This window comes from Loa loa, assembly GCF_000183805.2.
Source record: "Loa loa unplaced genomic scaffold supercont3.375, whole genome shotgun sequence".
Taxonomy (NCBI): domain Eukaryota; kingdom Metazoa; phylum Nematoda; class Chromadorea; order Rhabditida; family Onchocercidae; genus Loa; species Loa loa.
In genome coordinates, this window is record NW_018108555.1 from 30,337 (window position 1) to 49,603 (window position 19,267).

General features: G+C 32.2%; 1 protein-coding gene across 1 annotated transcript in view; it reads right to left on the reverse strand.

Annotated features, from left to right (window-relative positions):
• LOAG_18577 (SAX-2 protein) overlaps positions 1–18,311 on the reverse strand; it is a gene marked incomplete at its 3' end in the record, with an annotated part of 27,746 nt that extends 9,435 nt beyond the window's left edge. The window contains exons 1-40 of the mRNA XM_020451239.1: positions 18,156–18,311; positions 17,284–17,443; positions 17,001–17,158; positions 16,443–16,607; positions 16,022–16,232; positions 15,759–15,896; positions 15,273–15,371; positions 14,943–15,100; positions 14,608–14,788; positions 14,228–14,384; positions 14,017–14,159; positions 13,714–13,778; positions 13,527–13,611; positions 13,125–13,280; positions 12,638–12,780; positions 12,313–12,442; positions 12,104–12,226; positions 11,904–11,972; positions 11,374–11,543; positions 10,677–10,874; positions 9,886–10,062; positions 9,482–9,602; positions 8,769–8,885; positions 8,500–8,578; positions 8,131–8,227; positions 7,872–8,031; positions 7,377–7,531; positions 6,717–6,955; positions 6,205–6,305; positions 5,802–6,038; positions 5,354–5,566; positions 4,939–5,066; positions 4,453–4,678; positions 3,832–4,025; positions 3,213–3,438; positions 2,864–3,125; positions 2,240–2,445; positions 1,492–1,603; positions 838–1,028; positions 225–293 (exon numbers count right to left, since the gene is read on the reverse strand). Of these exons, the coding sequence (XP_020304996.1) occupies positions 225–293; positions 838–1,028; positions 1,492–1,603; positions 2,240–2,445; positions 2,864–3,125; positions 3,213–3,438; positions 3,832–4,025; positions 4,453–4,678; positions 4,939–5,066; positions 5,354–5,566; positions 5,802–6,038; positions 6,205–6,305; positions 6,717–6,955; positions 7,377–7,531; positions 7,872–8,031; positions 8,131–8,227; positions 8,500–8,578; positions 8,769–8,885; positions 9,482–9,602; positions 9,886–10,062; positions 10,677–10,874; positions 11,374–11,543; positions 11,904–11,972; positions 12,104–12,226; positions 12,313–12,442; positions 12,638–12,780; positions 13,125–13,280; positions 13,527–13,611; positions 13,714–13,778; positions 14,017–14,159; positions 14,228–14,384; positions 14,608–14,788; positions 14,943–15,100; positions 15,273–15,371; positions 15,759–15,896; positions 16,022–16,232; positions 16,443–16,607; positions 17,001–17,158; positions 17,284–17,443; positions 18,156–18,247 (6,111 nt within the window). The 5' untranslated portion in view covers positions 18,248–18,311. The remainder of the gene's footprint in view (positions 1–224; positions 294–837; positions 1,029–1,491; positions 1,604–2,239; positions 2,446–2,863; positions 3,126–3,212; positions 3,439–3,831; positions 4,026–4,452; positions 4,679–4,938; positions 5,067–5,353; positions 5,567–5,801; positions 6,039–6,204; positions 6,306–6,716; positions 6,956–7,376; positions 7,532–7,871; positions 8,032–8,130; positions 8,228–8,499; positions 8,579–8,768; positions 8,886–9,481; positions 9,603–9,885; positions 10,063–10,676; positions 10,875–11,373; positions 11,544–11,903; positions 11,973–12,103; positions 12,227–12,312; positions 12,443–12,637; positions 12,781–13,124; positions 13,281–13,526; positions 13,612–13,713; positions 13,779–14,016; positions 14,160–14,227; positions 14,385–14,607; positions 14,789–14,942; positions 15,101–15,272; positions 15,372–15,758; positions 15,897–16,021; positions 16,233–16,442; positions 16,608–17,000; positions 17,159–17,283; positions 17,444–18,155) is intronic.
• Positions 18,312–19,267: the final 956 nt, after the last annotated feature.

The following is a 19,267-nucleotide window of genomic DNA, read 5'->3' on the forward strand; positions in this document are numbered from 1 at the left end:
CCGGGAGGAAAATGCTGAAAAAAACAACGAGTGTGAGCGAATTTATGCATCATCTAAAAATGAATTAAATAGGAAAAAAACTAAAACCAGGAAAAAAAACCTTAACATCAACTGCAAAAAGTAAAGAAAAAAAAATGCTGAAAAACAACGAATGTGATGATCAGTAGTGTCTGATATGTAGCGTAACTTTTAATGGAAAACAGATTTATCGAACAATAACTTACAGATGATAAATGAGAAAGTGGATTGTCAAGTGATTGTTCTTCCGTTTCTGTTATTCGTTCCGAAAGGAACTGAAATGAAATATCCCTGTTTCATGAAAATTTATTCTATAATATGGTAAAATATTTTTCCTTCATAATAAGCAGTATCACATGTGTATCACAAATAATTCAACCAGAGAATGGATTGATATAAATGATTGATTGTTAGTCGGTTAGTATCTTTCGGAAAGCCGATCAAAAAGACAATTACACTATTACAAAGAAGTAATACAAGAAATTTTGAATGAAAAAATTTGAAATCCGTATTTTTATAATAATTAGTAACTTTAATATCATCTTTTTGAATTATGTTTCATACTAAATTCCTAGAATTAGGTTGAGATGAACGAAAAATTACCTCACCAAACTCTTAGATTTTGATTAAAATACTCCCCACAATTCTTGAATATGGCATAATCGGTCCATTAATTATGGTTATAATAAGATTCTATGATTTCCATTTAAAATTTGAATAAAAACAGTACGCAGCTAATGAAATACAATCCATTTTTAATATTTAATGATATTCGAGATATCAGGAGTAATTTAATTTCAAAAAAGTGACTAATCATACCTCAGCCAACTTTCTAGTAATCGATAAGCAGAGTGCTGTGGGTGTTTCGAAATTAAGCAAAAGTAATGGCATAGATGAAGTAATCAGTAAAGGAATCAGACTGCATGGTCCCATTGCTGGTTCATCTATCACTTCCAGACATTTCAGTAGCAATGACAGCGATAATTCATAACCTGACTGTATTGTTGTACCTAGAAGTTTCATAGTATATAAAAATGAATCAAGACAATTATTAAATTTTTACTGTAACAATCATGATGACACATAAGTGCCATATAAAACACATGACAAATAAGTGTCATCATGATTGTTACAGTTCAAAAAAAAATTTAATAAAATCATTTTGCAACTTCTAGATCCTAATTTAAATCTAAGACCCGAATGGTGATAATCCGGTGATTTGGCTTTTTTAGAGCATTACTATAATTGTAAAACAACTCATAGATATCTGTCCTTCTTCGCCTTCTGTTTTCTGGTTTTTCCTTATTTATGGCACTTTATTACCTTATGTTAGATTATTAAAAAACCATTATGATTTGTATGACCAAAAGTGAGAAAAAGATAAAGGTCCAATCAACTTCAGTATCAAAGTTACTGACTAAAAGGATTTGGTAAGTTTTTCACGATTAACAAAGGATTCACAGATGAATTTACCTTTCATAATTAAGCCAGTGATACCACCGTAATTTTTCCAGTCCAACTGTGATACTGTTTTTGACAGACGCTGCAGGCATAATGCTTTATCTAAAGCTGCTGCATCAAACACCTGCAAGAAAAAAGATAATACCCGGAATTATTCGTTTAAATTGAAAAAAATGATATAAAAAGAAATCGACCAGATAATTGACCTAAAAAGAATCATTTTCCATTTTTCATTAAATTCATTTTTCCTAACAAATTTTTTTAACAAATAATAGCACTACTAGAATGTCAAGTGACAAGTAGCATCATTGAATAAAACTGAATAAAAAAAAAAAAAAAACTGCTACCCAATAATTAAATAATGTCATCAATGAACTGCCCAATAACCAAATGGTACTATTATCGATAATTTAATTAATGAAAGTGAGACAGCTGAATTTAGAATTAGAAAATTTCAATGCTCCACTAATTAAGAAATTATGAAATCACTAATGAGTGTCAAATCAACGATATCGAACCCATATCAATAAGAATTCAAGCCGAAGATTGTTTCTAGAAGACTCACGGCTTGCAAGAAAATAGTTACTAAAAGAACTGGAAAACGGTATGAACTGAATAAATTCAGTGTTTCTTTTTCTTTTTTTTTTTTATAATTTACCAACATCTGCGATGATGGTTATGGCTGAACGAAATCTGAAAGTCTTTCTTTCATGTGATCAGGAATTTTGCTTCCTTTTATGCAACTCTTATTAAAAGTAACCTTATCCAACAGATGTAGTGCGAGAAGATACTCGTTGTCAGAATTTGATTCAAGCATCGCGACAGCAATTAGAAATAACCGACAAAGTGTTGAAAAATCTTCACCAACACCAGCATCCATAGTTTTCAAGGCTGTTGCACTTTTACTTCGACTTAAACCTGCCGGTGCTTCTCGTTCATCAGTTACCAAAACTGAATGTCGCATATCTGAAAAATATGTCCATGTTAATAAATTTTATGAATCCAACAAAACTAAAAAGTTTATTCTCGTTGTTAAGAAAAATAATAACAACCTAGGACTCATCAAAACTTGACTTAACTAACATCAGTGAAATTCGATCTAGGAACTCCTCTCGGTTGTAAAAGAAATGGTAATAACTGGGCGATGCCAAGACAAAGTGGAATATATCTTTAAAAGTTTTATGAATCAAGGTAAGAGAATCTAACGACAGATTCATTGAAAATAATTAAACCATTTCGGAAGTTTAATTAGTCATTAGTAAAAGGGGAAAATGACGAAATCAGATGTGTCGTTTTGTTAACTCCGAAAGATGCAATGCAAGAGATGACCGATTAGTCTAAGTAAGTGGTATTAAATTTTATTATAATTTAAATTGAAACAAACCTTTCCGTTCACGAGTTGGTGATAAAACAGTTGAAGCAACAGCATTTGAAATCTGATGCAATACAGCAGGTGTATAAGATGTGGAACGTGTATGAGTAGGACATTGCAAAATATTTGATGCTTGAGGCATTAAGGATAAATGAGAGACAGCTATTTGGAGACAAAGCATTATATCTGTCACATAAGATTGTGTATCTTCATGTGGCTCACCAACCGTTTCTGCTAAACGTGACAAAATATTCGGAATCCACGGTGAAGGTGACTGAAATTACGAAAATTTTTGGTTGCAAATCTTAAAATTTAAAAAATTTCTCACTCAAAATTTTCACTGTATACCATGTGGACAAACCTGACAAAGAGCAGAATTAATTTGGAAACAACGACCAGCAATATGCCGATTTGAAGTTGACAAAGCCATTCCCATCGCTAGCTGCGACCAGCGCAATGCCAAACTTGGGTTTGCATCAATCAGGAGTTCAGCTAGATGACGCACCATACATCCTAGCTGTATAGCACTTTCAATCCGCCATTGTCGCGGTGTTACATCTTCGTTAGCCCAAAGAGGTTTATCCATTCTAAAAATTGTTAATAGTTATGCAAATAAATGTATTTAAATCTTTTAAAATAAGGCTGTAAGGATGATACTGGGGCATACTCTACGAGTAATTTTATATATAAACAATAGAAAATGCCCATAAAACTGATTAATTGAAATATTAAAATTAAAATTAGGATTAGACACATTAAGATGCGAAATACATCTAAATCAAAAGATGTCTTAAAGGTTCGAAATTGCACTTTCTTATTTTTTCCAGCTAACCATTTAAAATGATTTGTTTACTCAGCACTCCAACTACCACTTCAAATATTCCATTAACATTTACAATATTCAGGACAGAATTTTTTTTTAAAACATTCGAATAACTAAAATATCTATAAAATCATTTGGAAATTAAAATAGAACTAACTTCTCAGACATGCAACATACGAATGCTTGAATCATATCGGATGTTGTACTAAATGAACCATTATTGCTTAGCAGCATTTGTTGATATTCGTTACATTTCATTGTTGAAAAAGTAGGTGTTTCACCACGTGCAATACTATCTGTACGGCTATCGTCAGCACTCGATCCGTTGTTTATCTGACCTTCCCTATTTATCTAAAATCGAATTCCAAAAGATGTCATTTGAAGAAATAGCTGTGCTATGACTAGTGCTATGCGAAAATGATGATCATATTGCTTTGTTGAAGACGTTTGAATTCGTGATCTCCTTCTAGTTCAATTAATCTGTCTAATAAGTTTTTTGTCCTTTAGATGATTTTACATTACATATGAGTTTTTAGTTATAATAAAGACCAGAATATTTAACTCACTGACAATTTCTAACACTGAATCAAAAATGAGTCTAAGCGGTTTTAGAACGATCAGCAGTTATTATCCTCTATACAAGCCAATGTTGATTTAGACAATAATTTGGATCAGAATGCATAAGCAGATAATAATATGTAAAATTCTACATTCCGAGATTCATTTGGCAAACTTTCCAAGGCTAATGTCATTGAATTTGTAAGTATGCCATATAAACCTGATTAGTAAGTAGGATATTCGATAACTGCGAAGCAGGAACAATTCCACCGGATTGCAATAAAATGATATTGATGATAACTTGTCGTGAATGATGACATATTAGTGGACGCAATGAATCCAATCCTAAGACAGCAATATGTAACAACAGTGGTATATGATCACACCACTCTTCTGATGAAGGACACCGTAACAAATCAGTTACATGAAGTAATGCCAAATTGCTTCTGAAAGTCAGGATGACATCATCAAATAAAATTGAAATTTTGACTGGTATAGAAGCGAATTGATTCCTTAAAATCGATTGATTCCTTAAAAACTCGCTACGCAAGTATTGGAATGTTGGAGTCAGGTAAGCGCATAATTCAAGCTTATGAAGTCAGCCATTGATTCCAAAACCTATCAAACGGATGATGCAATACATGAATCATCAATGAACGTAGAGATCTGAAGTATATAGTGTATAAATATCAAAAAACAACTTCACTTCGTAAATAACAACACTGGTTGAGTGGTTGGTGGCAGAAAAGACGACAATTTTGAATAGTGTCCTCCATAAGCTGGCATTGGCAAATCATGAATAATGCTAACAGTGTCTTCATCCGATACAATGATCTGAAAAGGCAAAAGAAGTCCAGGGAACTTTTTTGAAAATACTTTTTCCTAGACATATTCTATGTCTAGGAAAAAGCCAGATTTGTTAGACTTTAGAAAAAAACAACTAAATAAGAGAGTAGGTAATAGCAGAACTACTACAGAATCTCAGTAAAAGCAATTTTAAAAAAAAAAAGTCAAACAAATCATATCGATAAAAGTCTTGTCCAATGCTAAAATAAATTTCTAAATATACTCTGAAATACAAAAAAGAAAAAAAAACCTTTAAGTGGATTAGTTGGTTCCACTTCTGTAGTACCCATACTAGTTTCCTTCGTTTTTGTTGCTATTTGCTTTTCATGTGTTATTTCCAAAGTATTCTGGTAACGATAGAACGGTGGAATTTCACATCGTTCCAAATTTGCTTTGAATTGTTCGTTTACACAATCCATATCATTCATTAGAATTTTCAACAAGTTATGTGCACTTGAATCCATCAACAAGCAACATACACGTTTCGTCTAAATATATTTCAAGTTCATGGTAAAGTAAATTGACCAAAATTATCTCTTACCTATTATTTTGCATAATGTTCAAATACCAAAAGCTATTATGTAGCAGTTTCCAACTACAACTTTGACTTCATCTTTATAAGCTACCAAAAGTTATACTGTGTTGTATTAAAGGTTGTATGCATATTATTAAAAGTTTTTTTTTCCTTGACTCAGAAGATGGCAAAATACAGTAACAACGTACATGTGGCAACAACATATCGGGAGATAACGAAGCCATTATAAACAGATAATTCACAATTATTGGCAAATTTGTTGGATGTGATATAGCTAACGTATTCCATAGCATCGAAAGTTCTTTCACATGCTTATCAGATAATGTTGCTGTTAAATAAAGAAGATTATTCAGGATTAGTTGAGTGGCTTCGGTTGAACCCCATCCTGACCTTACTCCATTACTTCCATCTCTTGCACTGTCTTCCTGAAAGTGATCTTTCCTTTGCAGCTGATATCTTTGGTCAGTAAATTATCATATTCTTTCTTCGTTTCGCTATACGAACAAACTTTAATTGTATCATCTAAATTTCAACCTTCGATAAATAGTGTCGATATCAACCAACAATAACAATAAAAATAATGTGACTTACTTGGGGCTCTACAAGTTGAATATTTTCCAACCATGCAGAAAGCAGCGATAATATAGCAGTCTTTCTGTTGCATTTCGCACTTTCAACACGAGAGCAAACTTCTAAAATTCATGATTACAAAAGATTTTCGAAGAAATAATTCGTTTAAATTTAACTTCATCAAAAGTGAGTCGCAAAAATTTATAGCAGAATAAACCTTTGGATCATTAAAATGAAATTTTTTGAAGAGAAAAAAATTGGTATCCACTGATACCACATTGAACGAAGTCATGATGACAAACTCAAACTGTTCTGTTCAATCTACATATTGATTAAGCTATTGCTATAGTCTGTGTAGTTTCCGAAGTCATTACGCATGAATGTCATTCTGGACTAGTTGAAATTTCTGACATGTATGTTACGCTATAGATTGTATAATCGCTATGTAATCAAGTTACTAGATCGAAATTTTTTTAATAAAAGGATTAATTTGGTCTTCAATGTTTCGAAATTTAGAAGAGCAGATACTGTACCTGAAAAAACCGACATCGTTATTTTGGGATACGTTTTTGCGAGCAAACGACAAACTTCGATTTGATTTGATGAGAAATTATGCAGGTTGATAAGATTTGGTACGGTCAATGAATCATCTAGAAACTGTCGTCGTAGAAGATGAAGAAGCTGTACTGCAGGTTCGGAAACACGTGTATCACTGTCTCCTGCTAACATCTGACAGAGGACGAATAATGAATCGAACTCACAAGGATATTCCCTGCAATTGTGTAGTGCGTCCTCTTTTATTAACGATAAACAGATCCTTTTTATTTTTTTTCCCATTAACAATAAAAAACAACCTTTTTTATTCATAACAAAAAGAACTATCCAGCGGAAAAACTTTGATTTCCGATCATTGCAAAATTTATTATCAATGCTTATATTCCTTAAATATTCTTAAGTATCCTTTCCAATTTCAATCACAAGCTAAGTAAAATGCAACTTGGGCCAAATATGAATTCAATTAATAATTGCCACGAGTACGTTAGCGGTAAATGAATCGAAAAATATCTCGGTAGGCAGTAATACTATTCAATTATTGGTCACAACAATTGGGAAGACCCTTTTTCGCAATACTTACAAGCTAACGCACTCAATTCATTAGAATGCAAGAAACAGCATACTATATTTCAAACTACCTTCGAGAGAAAAGCATAACCAATGAACGGAAGCTTTTCGCCGCCACATAAGCAGGTTTGGAATAGCAAACGTTAATTGTCCATTCTAGAAGTTGCGATGTTTCATCGTTCAAATCAAGCATCGTACTTAACGTGGACTCGAACAATTTTTCGAGCTGCAAATGAACAATTCTCTCTCTCCTTTCAGAATAACAGTAATTTAAAAGGGCGGAATATTAACGAATTTATATCATGGATATAGATAAAATCCACCAGTTCATATCCGTATCTACGACAATTTATGATAATTGGCCAACCATTGAATTTTTCCAAAAATTCGTTAAAGATAAACCAATTTATTATAATGAAATTGCTTTATGCAGCGCCTAATTTGTTAACTTATGTTGAAGAAGTAGTACGTTGAAAGTAGAAATTTTTCATTGGGAGTGGATTTAATCATAAATCAAACAAATATTGAATTTGATTGCAAGAAAATCCCAGTCTACATAACCATACCACAGGATTATTTGAATCAAGCAAAGCTTCCAACCAGCCATACAAATAACCATCTTCTCCGATAGCTTTAATCGGTTCAAATATTGGTCCGCAACATAATAATGCACACATTGCTTCAACAGCTCGTTGTTCTACATATGTTCCAACGTTACTGTCGCGTCTGAATGTAAACGCATTGTAATGGTTGGGAATCAAACTTTTTCAAAGTTTCAAGTTGGCAATTTCTTAACCCTCCTAACTTTTTACCTTTAAAACTAACCTTTTATCTGATGCAATGCTTCTACTACACCATGAAGTGAATAAGAAAAATAAATTCTGCTTCAAATTATTGCCCAATAAGTTTCGCCTTTTTTCTGCTGCAAAGTAGAATCGATTATTTCATATTTTCTCAAACTACTAATCACACTACTGCAGTAAATTAACAGAGAACAGAAAGCAACTTGATAAGAAAATTAAATCCTAAAACACTATAACGTCTGACACACTTTATGCGTTCTTCGTTACGCAAAGGTCGAGACGGCCTTTATAGATCGCATGGAGGAAAAAGTATGTATTAATTAGCAATCTAATAATCACACAAAAATTTATGCCACATTACAAAGTTATTATGATAAAGAAGTAAACATACGTGCAATGCTGGTAATAATCATTGCCATAGTTTTTGCAAAATGCAATCGCAAATTTGTCAATAGCAACATATCACGATCCTAAAAATATTTATAGATAAGAGAAAATAAAAACTAATCCTAATAACTAATAAGAACATGTACACAAAATTCTTAACAACAATGTCACATTTTTAATAGTAATAATTCAATCATATTAGTGTGGTTGCTACCGCTTAACCTATTTTTCATACCCACATTCAATATAAATAATGTTGTGCAAAAGGTAAACCTGGTCAGATTCTAAATTCTGTCGCATAGAATCCAAAAAGTCAACAAGGACAGAACAAAGTCCACTTTCAACATCAATGCAACCTGAACATTGCAGCACACCTCTAAATGTTGCAATCTGAAAAACTCTTCACATTGGAACTTGATGAACATGCAATTAAAAGAGTGGCTGATTCTTCTACACTTTTCTCCTGTTAACTTTTAATCTTAACCTCAATATTTTATAAAAATTTGAAACAAAAAATTTTCTACTATCTTAAAAAGTATATTACAATGTACTAAGATGACAGCAAATTGCTTAATAACTCAAAGCCAAGTCATGTTCGCGCTTTTTCGTAATTCATTTCTTCCTTCACTTCGAATTCATTATCTCATGTGGCTATTTTTATTTACTTCGTCTTAAATAATTCCTCATGTCTTTCTTATATTCATACTCATAGTTGCCACTTATTTCATCGTCGCCTTTGAAATATCTCCCCAATCACTATACTTTATGAACTAATCTTTCCACAGAACACATCTTCCATCCTTTAAGTACTTCCATTCCAATTATAAGTCCTAATTTAAATTTTTCTTGCACTATCCTCAGATTGGCAAAACAATAGGGAAATATCATGAAGCAGGAAATGAAAAAAATTTGGAAAAAATGAAAAATGAAAAAATTCAGCCTAACAAAACAGCATTTCAATAATTTCAGAGGAAACAAAAACCGGCCTGAAGTATGCGAATTATTTGCAGTCGTAATAGATCCTTCCGTTTCTTCCTCCGAGCATTATTATCGTTTTTCCGATCCATTACTTCTCTTAAAAGCCCTTTCATCTCATCAAGAAGTGCTCTGGAAATCAATGAATTGTACGAATAATCCAGGTGATGATGAAATAAAAAGAAAGTTTGCAGAAAGAACTGGAAAATATGTTACTTCCTGTAAATGAAGTTGATCAGAAGTCATGACATCCATTGCATCTTTGGTGAGAGGAACAGTAAATTGTGACAAAAAGGCTCATAGACTGACGGTTATATCATTTAATTATATTACGAAATGGCTAGATTCATTCACAAAAGTAATAAAACAAAACCAATAGATCTCAATCTTGGTATCAATATTTCAAAATACTAACTCAAATGCCAAAGGATTTGTTGAACCAATACCTAATACGACACTATCACGCATATCAGTCATATGCTCCCAACGTAACATAGTTACAACTTTTACGAAGAATGTAGCATTCACCGCAGCCGATGATCGTGGAGCACGGACGGATGATGCCAAGGAGCGAAACACATCATTGTCCACCCTAAATGAGTATTAAGTGAAAATAATGTAAAGTTACATGTCATACTTAAAAAAAATGTTATTAAAAAAACTTAGTATTAAAAACATACTATGAAAAAAAACTTCAAATTAGCAATGCACTAAGAAGTCAAAGATCATACAAAAATATGATTTAAATTTCACAAAAAAACATTAAAATTTCAAGAACCTTCACAAAATACACGATGGCAGAGTCAAGATTTAAAAATTAATTCAGAGTAAAAAAAATTTCATATGCATATTTACAACAGACTACCAAAGTATAAGATAAATCCCACGGAATATTCTTATAATTCACAATCTCAATTACTGTTGAAAAAGTTAGAATCATTAGGATGATATGAGTTCATGCATGTTGACAACACAATATTTTTTATCATCTCTACAACAATTGCCCTAGCATTTAGCAGTCGAACATTAGTAAGTTAAATGGAAGAAACTGTGATTGCTATTGTAATTATTTTAAATAAAATCTAGTACAGACTATTTTTGATACAGACTAACATGGATCTCACAACAGTCCAAAATATACAAGCAGCAGCAATACATTACAAATATTCATGACATGAAAAAATTTTGTTAAAAAATTAAACTCACGATGAAGTGGGTGAAAATCCTCGGCTAAAAGTAGCTGCATCAGTATGCGGTGGTGCCAATGCACAAGCCATTACAAGATACTTCTGCCACAATGACAAATAGCTGTCTTGACCAAGCGATTCGCCACATAACGGTGAAGCTGTTGCTTTACTTTTTGATGTCCGCAGCAAAGATGCTCGATTTTCATTTTGTGGATTACTGTTGAAAAAAAAAAGACAGGGATTTGAAAAAAGGAATTCGAAACTTCAAATTTTTTCAATATTTTCAGTTATTCTTCAAATATTTTTCAGACAAACATTGTTAAAAAATTGTTAAAAAGAGCTTAACAATTTCGTTAGGAATGGTAGGCCTATACTAACTCGCATCACGAACGGTTCATTTATATTGCTTTGATTAATGCAAAAAAAGTATATTATCTCTGCAGATAACAATACAAGAAGCGAATATATCACGCGTACATGGACATCTCACGTAACTTATGCATTAGTCAAGTTACTATTAGAATTGCTTAGTTAACTGTTCTAAATCCAAGCTGTTCCGAAATGTACTTTATAATTCTCCAGAACCTTTTCCAATCAATCAACATTCGCCCCCTCAATCCGTCAAGAAGTATTAGCAACCTACATCGAACGGATAACTTAGAGAACCACATAAATAAGTAAACACATATACATATCCAAAAGGAAAAAAAACGTACTTGGGATCCACAAAATTACTACATGCATTGAGCCGAGCTTGTACTACAGGCCAGGCATGGAAAACGGCTGTGGGGCATTGCGTTAAGAGGAAACGATGTTCACAGTAACCAGAAAGTGCGGAAGCCCATGGGTCCCATCGAAAATATTCGTTACCTTTATCACTATTCACCTGTAACTAATTATCTACAATCACCATTAAATACATAAGTTAGTTAAAACTTGAATCACTAAATTTGGTCATTTGTGACGGAAATTGAATATCCTGTCAACTTATCTACCATAATGAATAGTTAATTTGATAGGTGTAGAAGACTTAAAACGCAAGTGAATTATAAATTTTATGCAAAATAAAAATTACAATACCGCAAAGATGGTTAGCTACGATAAAACACCTCGAAACATTGAACGAAATGATCAAAAGACGAATGATATTTTGCGTTTTTTTTTTCTTTCAACATAACTAACATGTGTCAATGCCGGTGGTCCTCTCTCATTATACTCATTGCATCAATCTAACAAATTAACTTACCAAACAGCTATCTGTTTCAATTGATGCAATTTTATCCGAAGCTGATGAAAAATCATGATTCCACGATTGCTGCAAATGAAAATATAAATTTAAAAAGAAAAAAATGACTATTTTAAAAAAAAAATCAGTTAATCATTCCAGTTAATTTCTACTTTTCAAATTTAAAGGAAATACTGAGTTAATTAGACGAAAAAGTTTACCCTTTCATAAAGAGGAACATGTTCGATGTATTTATTGATTACATACGGTGTTGCACTATCCAACACCTCAATTACAGGTGTATCATGCTGTTGTGATGTTACAAGCGTTAGCAAATTTCGCACCTAAAGATTTAGAACATATGCATGCTCGCAACAAATTTTGCTTCTTTAAAAACTGCTAGCGAAAAATCTTTTTAGACATTAATAACCTCTTTTAAAATATTTATAGAAATCTTCCTGGATTGTGTCCTGTACTGACACATCATTGCAAGAGCGAAACCTTCTACTGCATGCAATGCTATAGCAATCGAATTTGTTAATATCGGTGAAATCTGCATTCTAAAACGATAAAAAGTTTTACAATTTTCAAATTCAACTGATCATTGGATGAATTATGATTTATCACAAATATAATATCTTGCAGTTATATTCTGAATCACTCTATTAATCGACAGCCTTATTACCAATGAAAACAGTGGCAAATTCTCTAAAATTTTCACACAGTTCCTCTACAAGCGACTTAAGAAGTTCTACCTCAGGGGATTAATGAAACAGTTATCTCGTTCGGTGCCACCGCTCATTTCACGTTTCTTTTCCATATATACAGCCGTCTTCCACGTAAACAACAATTGATATAAAAGTCGTAGTAATGAATCAAGTAGAAGCGGATATGTGTCCTATAAAAATATCATTACATCCACAGGAAAATTGTTAGTCGTATTTTAAAGAATTCTTAGTTCTGATAAGATTAACGATTTTCTATGCACCTCTTATGTTTCGCAGCTATAAATTATCATTCTTGAAGTCATGCTGAATTTACCATAAAGCAGAAAACATCAGGCACAATGCCCGTTTTGAACTTAATATTCTTTCGAGGAAAGCATTAAACAATGAATTTTAACTTTTTGATATAAGAACTGAATGAAAAAGTAAGAGAAATAAGGGCTGGCAGGAATGGGATAAAAATTCCTAGATTCTAAACGAATATTTGAGAATGAATAAAAATTAAGAGATTTCTTACAGAAAACTGAGTTGTCATGTAGTTAAGGAAAGAATGAATAATATCTTCACGCCATTCTGCGCATTCGCTCATAAGAGCTTGCAGTGTTTGTGCTGCATGTAATTGCAATTCTCCGTCGATATGCACATTCATTCGTACTAACAATTCGACAAGCTCCTTGAAAAAATCAAAACAAACATGTATTATTTTTAAGAATAATATAAAACAACTAAATATATTACGGAAAGTCACATTTAAATGTATGTATTAGAAAAAGCTAAAAAGCTGTTGAGAAAAATGAGAAAATTATATTGGTACAAACGAATAAAAAGAGTTTATTTGACTTCTTTCCATAATTAACATATGAGAATATTTCGTTTGTTTCTGTATATTCTTTCAGAAAATTCGATCACAAAAATATACCGAATGACTCATTGAATCCGGAAGAAGGCGAGGAATCGCTGCAATACACGTACGATATAGATCCAACTTAGGTTTCACATCACCCCTGAAATCTAAATCCATTTCAAATACACCACCTCGAATAGTTGAATTTAAATAACGCAAAATTCCTCAAATCTAACGCTACTCTTTCAATGTTTTAACTCACGTTAACAGCTCTTCCGGTTCTTTTCCTCGAGTATGTGCAGCAGTCATCATTAATGGCTTCCCAACCTGTAACAAACTCTAATCTTCTGCAAATTATCATGCAACACAAGCAACTAATAATTGGAATACGTAGTTCCTAACTGTTAATGAGTTTTGGTTTAAATCAAAGCCATTTAATATAAGGTTCGAATTAAGTAAAACCAGATGTTGTGTCCATTCTACGAAACAGGTGTATTTGAATGTATTATGTATTCCCGGTAAATAAGTATTGCGTATCGAATAAAGAAGGAATAAGACAGCATACCTGCGAATCCAACGCTCTTAGAATCGAATCGAAAGCTCGCCTACATGGTGCATAGTATAGCTCAATGCCTATTGAACGAGCAATTTCAGCTGTCAAAGGACGAGAAATGTATGTTTTCTTTAATCTCTGGGAAGAACTTAGAGCTGAAATGTGATACATTTTAGCCCAATTGAAATAGCAAAGTAAAGTTATCATTAAAGACTTTCCTTACCCATTGAACGTGGCATATCAGGTGGTCCCTCCTTCTGCTGCAGACTATTCGCTATAACCATCAATGCCCGTATCCCGATATTCATACGTTCAGGATAAATTGAACTCTTCAATACACTGTGAGCCCTGTTGCAACCCAACAAATCAAATATTATTTCCTGAAAAGTAAATGGATAAAAAGTTATCCAAAGAAATTGTAACTCTGCTTCTTTTAACGAAGTGACTACAGATTACACTTAATGATGTTATATTTTCAAAACAGGATGAAAAAAAAATGCAATTCACGCTCAATCAAAATTGTTGTAAATATAAGCCAAAATGTAGCGATTCGTTTAACTACAGAAGAAAATGTATTAGCTGCAAATTTATTATTTAACATACCTTAAAAGCAAAATCAAGCTTTTGCTGTGCTATAAAGTGAATAATTTTGACGAAGATATTCAGTGGTGCATCACGTGGTACCACACCTCGGTTACCTTTCGGAAATAATGAATTACAAATTGATTCCAACCTATTTCGCGTGGTCGTATTACCTTCACAGTTATTTCGTATCACATATACCCTACAAAATGAATTATTGCAAAAAAAAAAAATTTGGCTACTCATTCAAATCTTATTCCTCATAACAAATATAAGTTAACATTGCTAATTACTGAATGTACGAATACGACTTTAGAGAAAAAAAAAAAAAAAAACAAACAAAACAAAACACGTGCCACAGAAGGCGATATAGCGATTCTAATGCAACTCTGGATACTTTTGCATCTTTGATTTTCAGGCTTGCCAATGTAGAATTGAGGAATTGTGGCCAATTCATCAAGAAAAATTTACTCTGACTAATACAGAGTAAGCATGTCAGCAATGGGTATGCTGCCTAAAATAAGACCATCTCTTGCAAAGGTAACCCGCTAACAGGTAAAACAATCATTACAATAAAATGAACAGAGCACAACTTTCAAATATTTGTGGAAAAACAGCGAGAAATTAACGATACTAGACAAATTATATTTAAAAGAAAATCCTACAACAACTACAGTCATCCTTACCATTTTATCGCGTTTCTTGTTAACTAGCTCAAATGTAGGCGCATAAAGTTTATCAACAAATGATATTACTGCAGGTATATTTGCTTCCGTTTTGATTTGCTGAAAATTGGAATTTTTCGAATTGTTAAACATTATCAAGGAAATTACTGAAAACGAAAATGACTCTCGTTTAGTAAACTTGACTTAAATTCCTACGTAAATTAGGGTGTGTGCTTGGTAAACATCCGTAGCTTCTCAACTAATCTAATGTAAACATTGAAAAGAAAAAAATGGAACTATTTTTCGAACTAAAAAGGGAACGAAAACAGAATTACTGAACGAAAATGGAACTAGCTATTACAAGTAAATAAACATTTGAATAGGGGGAACATTAATTTAAAGTACTCAGTTTAAATTTCCAAGTGATAAGGTAACATGAGGAAGCCAATGCACTAATTAGTGAGACAAAAACTTATTTTCATTTAAAAACAGAAAAAGCAAACTTACCGCTGCAACTGGAAGAAGAATCTCAACTAGCAACCCCGCAATTGCGTGTTTGATATCTTTTTGCTTGACATCCAAATAATACTGTCCAAGTTCATCTAAGAAACGTACACCAATTTCGAACTCGACAACATCATTGGTCTAAAAAGAAACGAAAAAGAATTACATAATGAAATCGAAATTAACTACCTTATATTTACATTTGAAAGCTCAGCAACATATATAATGTATTTACTTTCTAATAAGAAAAATAAAAACCATTTTACCTTTATTCTGTAAAACTTCATAGCCATCAGCAAAGCGATTATGCAGTTCATACCAAATGGAGTCATTGGATTTTCCTTTCGGAGTTCATCCAATGTATTAAGAAATGTACGCTGTATTAGAACAGCATGCGTCTGTGACAAAACACCAAGGACCTCGGCATAACGTTCGGCTACCAGCAAGTAATTATTGTAATTTGAACCATAGGTTGAACTTGAAAATTAAATCCATAAAAGAAACAAAATGACGAGTTAACTACAAATTGTGAGGAAATCGAGCTAATGATAACTAATTATCTTACTATTAGGTCGCCTGAAAGTTATTATGCGATTTATATAAGTTTACTTAGTTGATTTACTTATTAAATTTAGTTTTTCCTAGATCAAGTGCAGATAGATTTCATCATGTTTCATAAAAACATACAGTTCACGATATGCAACTTCGTCAAATGCCAAGGCCACAATGCATGATACGGAATTGTCGCAAATGGTGGGGAAGAAGTGTAGTTGTGGTAAAACTTCAATCAGGATGACGCAGAAAAGATAGTTGATTGCTAGGCGTTGCTCATCTGATTTCGCAGTTTTTTCACTGCAATTTCAAGAGTTTGAGAATTAACTGGGACAAAAAATGGAGGAATCAAATAATTTAATCAATGATTGCCTTGCACCATACAAAAATATTATTAGCTAAGTCGACTACTGCGTAAAGAAGGATAACACAACCGAAAATATTAATTTCCACAATTGAATAGGCAAGGCGACGAACAAAATACAAAACACAATGTTGCGAAAACAGATGGCAAGCAACGTTCGCAAAGCGTGCTCAAGACTCGTAGATACATTATTTCTTTTAATGCAAATAAAAAAAGGAATTTCGGATTTGATCTATTGAAAAATTATCTACAGATCGAAGTACTGCACTAGAATTTTCTATAAAATAGACTGATACACTCAGATGCTCTTGATTAATTGAACAGTTCACCTCAGTTCTTTGAAAGGTTCCAGTTGTTTCTCATACCAGCTAATTAATGTTGCAAGAACAGATGGCAAACAATGTTCGCAAAGCGTATTTAAGACTCGTAGAAGGTTTTCTATATATGTATCGTCTCCAATTTGAAGTGTTTTATTAATGTTACGTTCCTACAATAAAAATATAAATTTTAAAAATAGAAAATAGCATTCACAGCAGTGAATCGTTATGAATTCAAAAAAGAACGGATTACATTAAAAAAGAAAAAAAAGTAGAATAACCAGCCAAGACTTACAATGTCGCCATCTTCGATGGAATGAATCCTACGATCAAAAATGAGGAATAATTCTTGTAATAATGATTTGACAGCAAAATGACCTGGTGGAGATGAGAAATCAACGCCAGTCATACTGACCACTTTTAGCGAGCCCCATGGTAATTCAGCTGCCACAATCCTATAAAATATAAAACTGTTCAATTTCAAAATTTCAATTAAAATTAAAGTATGAAATTTCAGAATGTAACATAACCACTAGGAAGAGATGTCTTTTAGCATTAAGTACCGTCTCTAATGCTGATATCCATTAGGAAGGAATAGAAGTGAGAAGCTGAATATACTACCAGGACTAATAACTAATAGAATATTATGCTATGTAGTATAAATGCTTTGCTGTTACGAGAAATGTATACATTCCTGTGTATATATCTGAGCGCGTGTATATATGCAAATACGTGAATGTGATGGAGAACGAAGGTATTCATGTATGTAATATATAATTTGTAATGTAAAATATTCTCTAATATCAGATAAAAAATATGAAGAAATGTTCTTGTCATACACGACAATTCAAAAAATGAGTCGAAATGAATAACATAACCCCTCTCCATCTCTCGTCTTCTCATCACTTCTATCGATTGTTACGGAATATTATGTGTGGAACTGAAGTAATCCCCAAAAAATCTTTATAACAGCATTCACCAAAAAAAAAAAACTATCAATGGGAAGATATATTACTTAATTAGCATTAACAGCTCGATTATACTTTTATAAGTCTTAGGACATTTGGTTGTGAGATATCACAATTTGTTGTTCAAGACCATTCAACAAGCCAGATAAGGAATTCATTCTTTGATAATATTTACTACTAATAGAGATAAAATAATTACGCATCAGTCGTGCCAATATGATTTGATGTTGGATCACTACGACGTCGTAAAAGAGTTTTTTTGACTGTATCCTTGTCTTCCTTCATTATCATTTAAATATCAACCAGTCCGTCTGGGATATCGATTTATTGATAAAGCGGTAAAATTTCCATATCTACAAATTTATCAACTTATTGTTATCGTAAAATAAAAATATATAGAAAACTTGTATTACGTACTATTACGTATATTACGTATAACTATTACGTATTACGTATAACGTATAACTTGTATTACGTACTAAAATAAGTTTGATGAAATGTTTCAAACATATTTTAACATCATGTGGTATATATTTCATCATAAAAATTTAAATTTCTAGCTTGAAAAAAAAAGAAACCCCTTCATTTTAACGTATATTTTCAACATCTTTGATCATACCTTTATACGCCAAAACATATGATTATGATATCTATAGAATTTCCGTAGGGAAAAAACAAGAAGATACATTTATCAGTGACATCATAACATCACATCAATTAAATTTTCAAATTTCTGAAAATTTGCACAAACATCTAACAATTCATCCCATCTTCATATACCTCTCAACGTTACGTATCATTTATTTGAACAACATAGTAATGCTTAAAAAAGTAACTTGACGATTGAATCATTTTCAATCAATGAAAAGAAAATAATTTGAGCATGAATTAGAATCTAATTAGAGCACTTTCGTATTCATTCCATCCTTTCAACATATCTTTATCTCATGCTTCCACAAAAATCAGCAAAACTACGACTATTACTACATCGTAATATGCCTCCAAAATTCTTAAACCAATTTAAAAAATTTTTGAAATTCATTGCTAATACTTTAAAATTAAATTAACTATTAATTTGCTTCTAAAAAAAAAAAGAAAAGTGAAAGTAGCGAACTTGTGAGACAACATGTCTACATAAAGAGTATTGGCTCGGGCCGTCAAATCTTCGTTGGTCGTTCATTTTAGTTTTCATGATTTTTGATTTTTTAACTTGGGCGGATGAAGTTGACTGGCGGTAAATATGGGAATTAATTGAAGTTTATTTTGCGAAAGTATTTTTTTGGTACATGTGATATTTCTGGCTTTTCACTA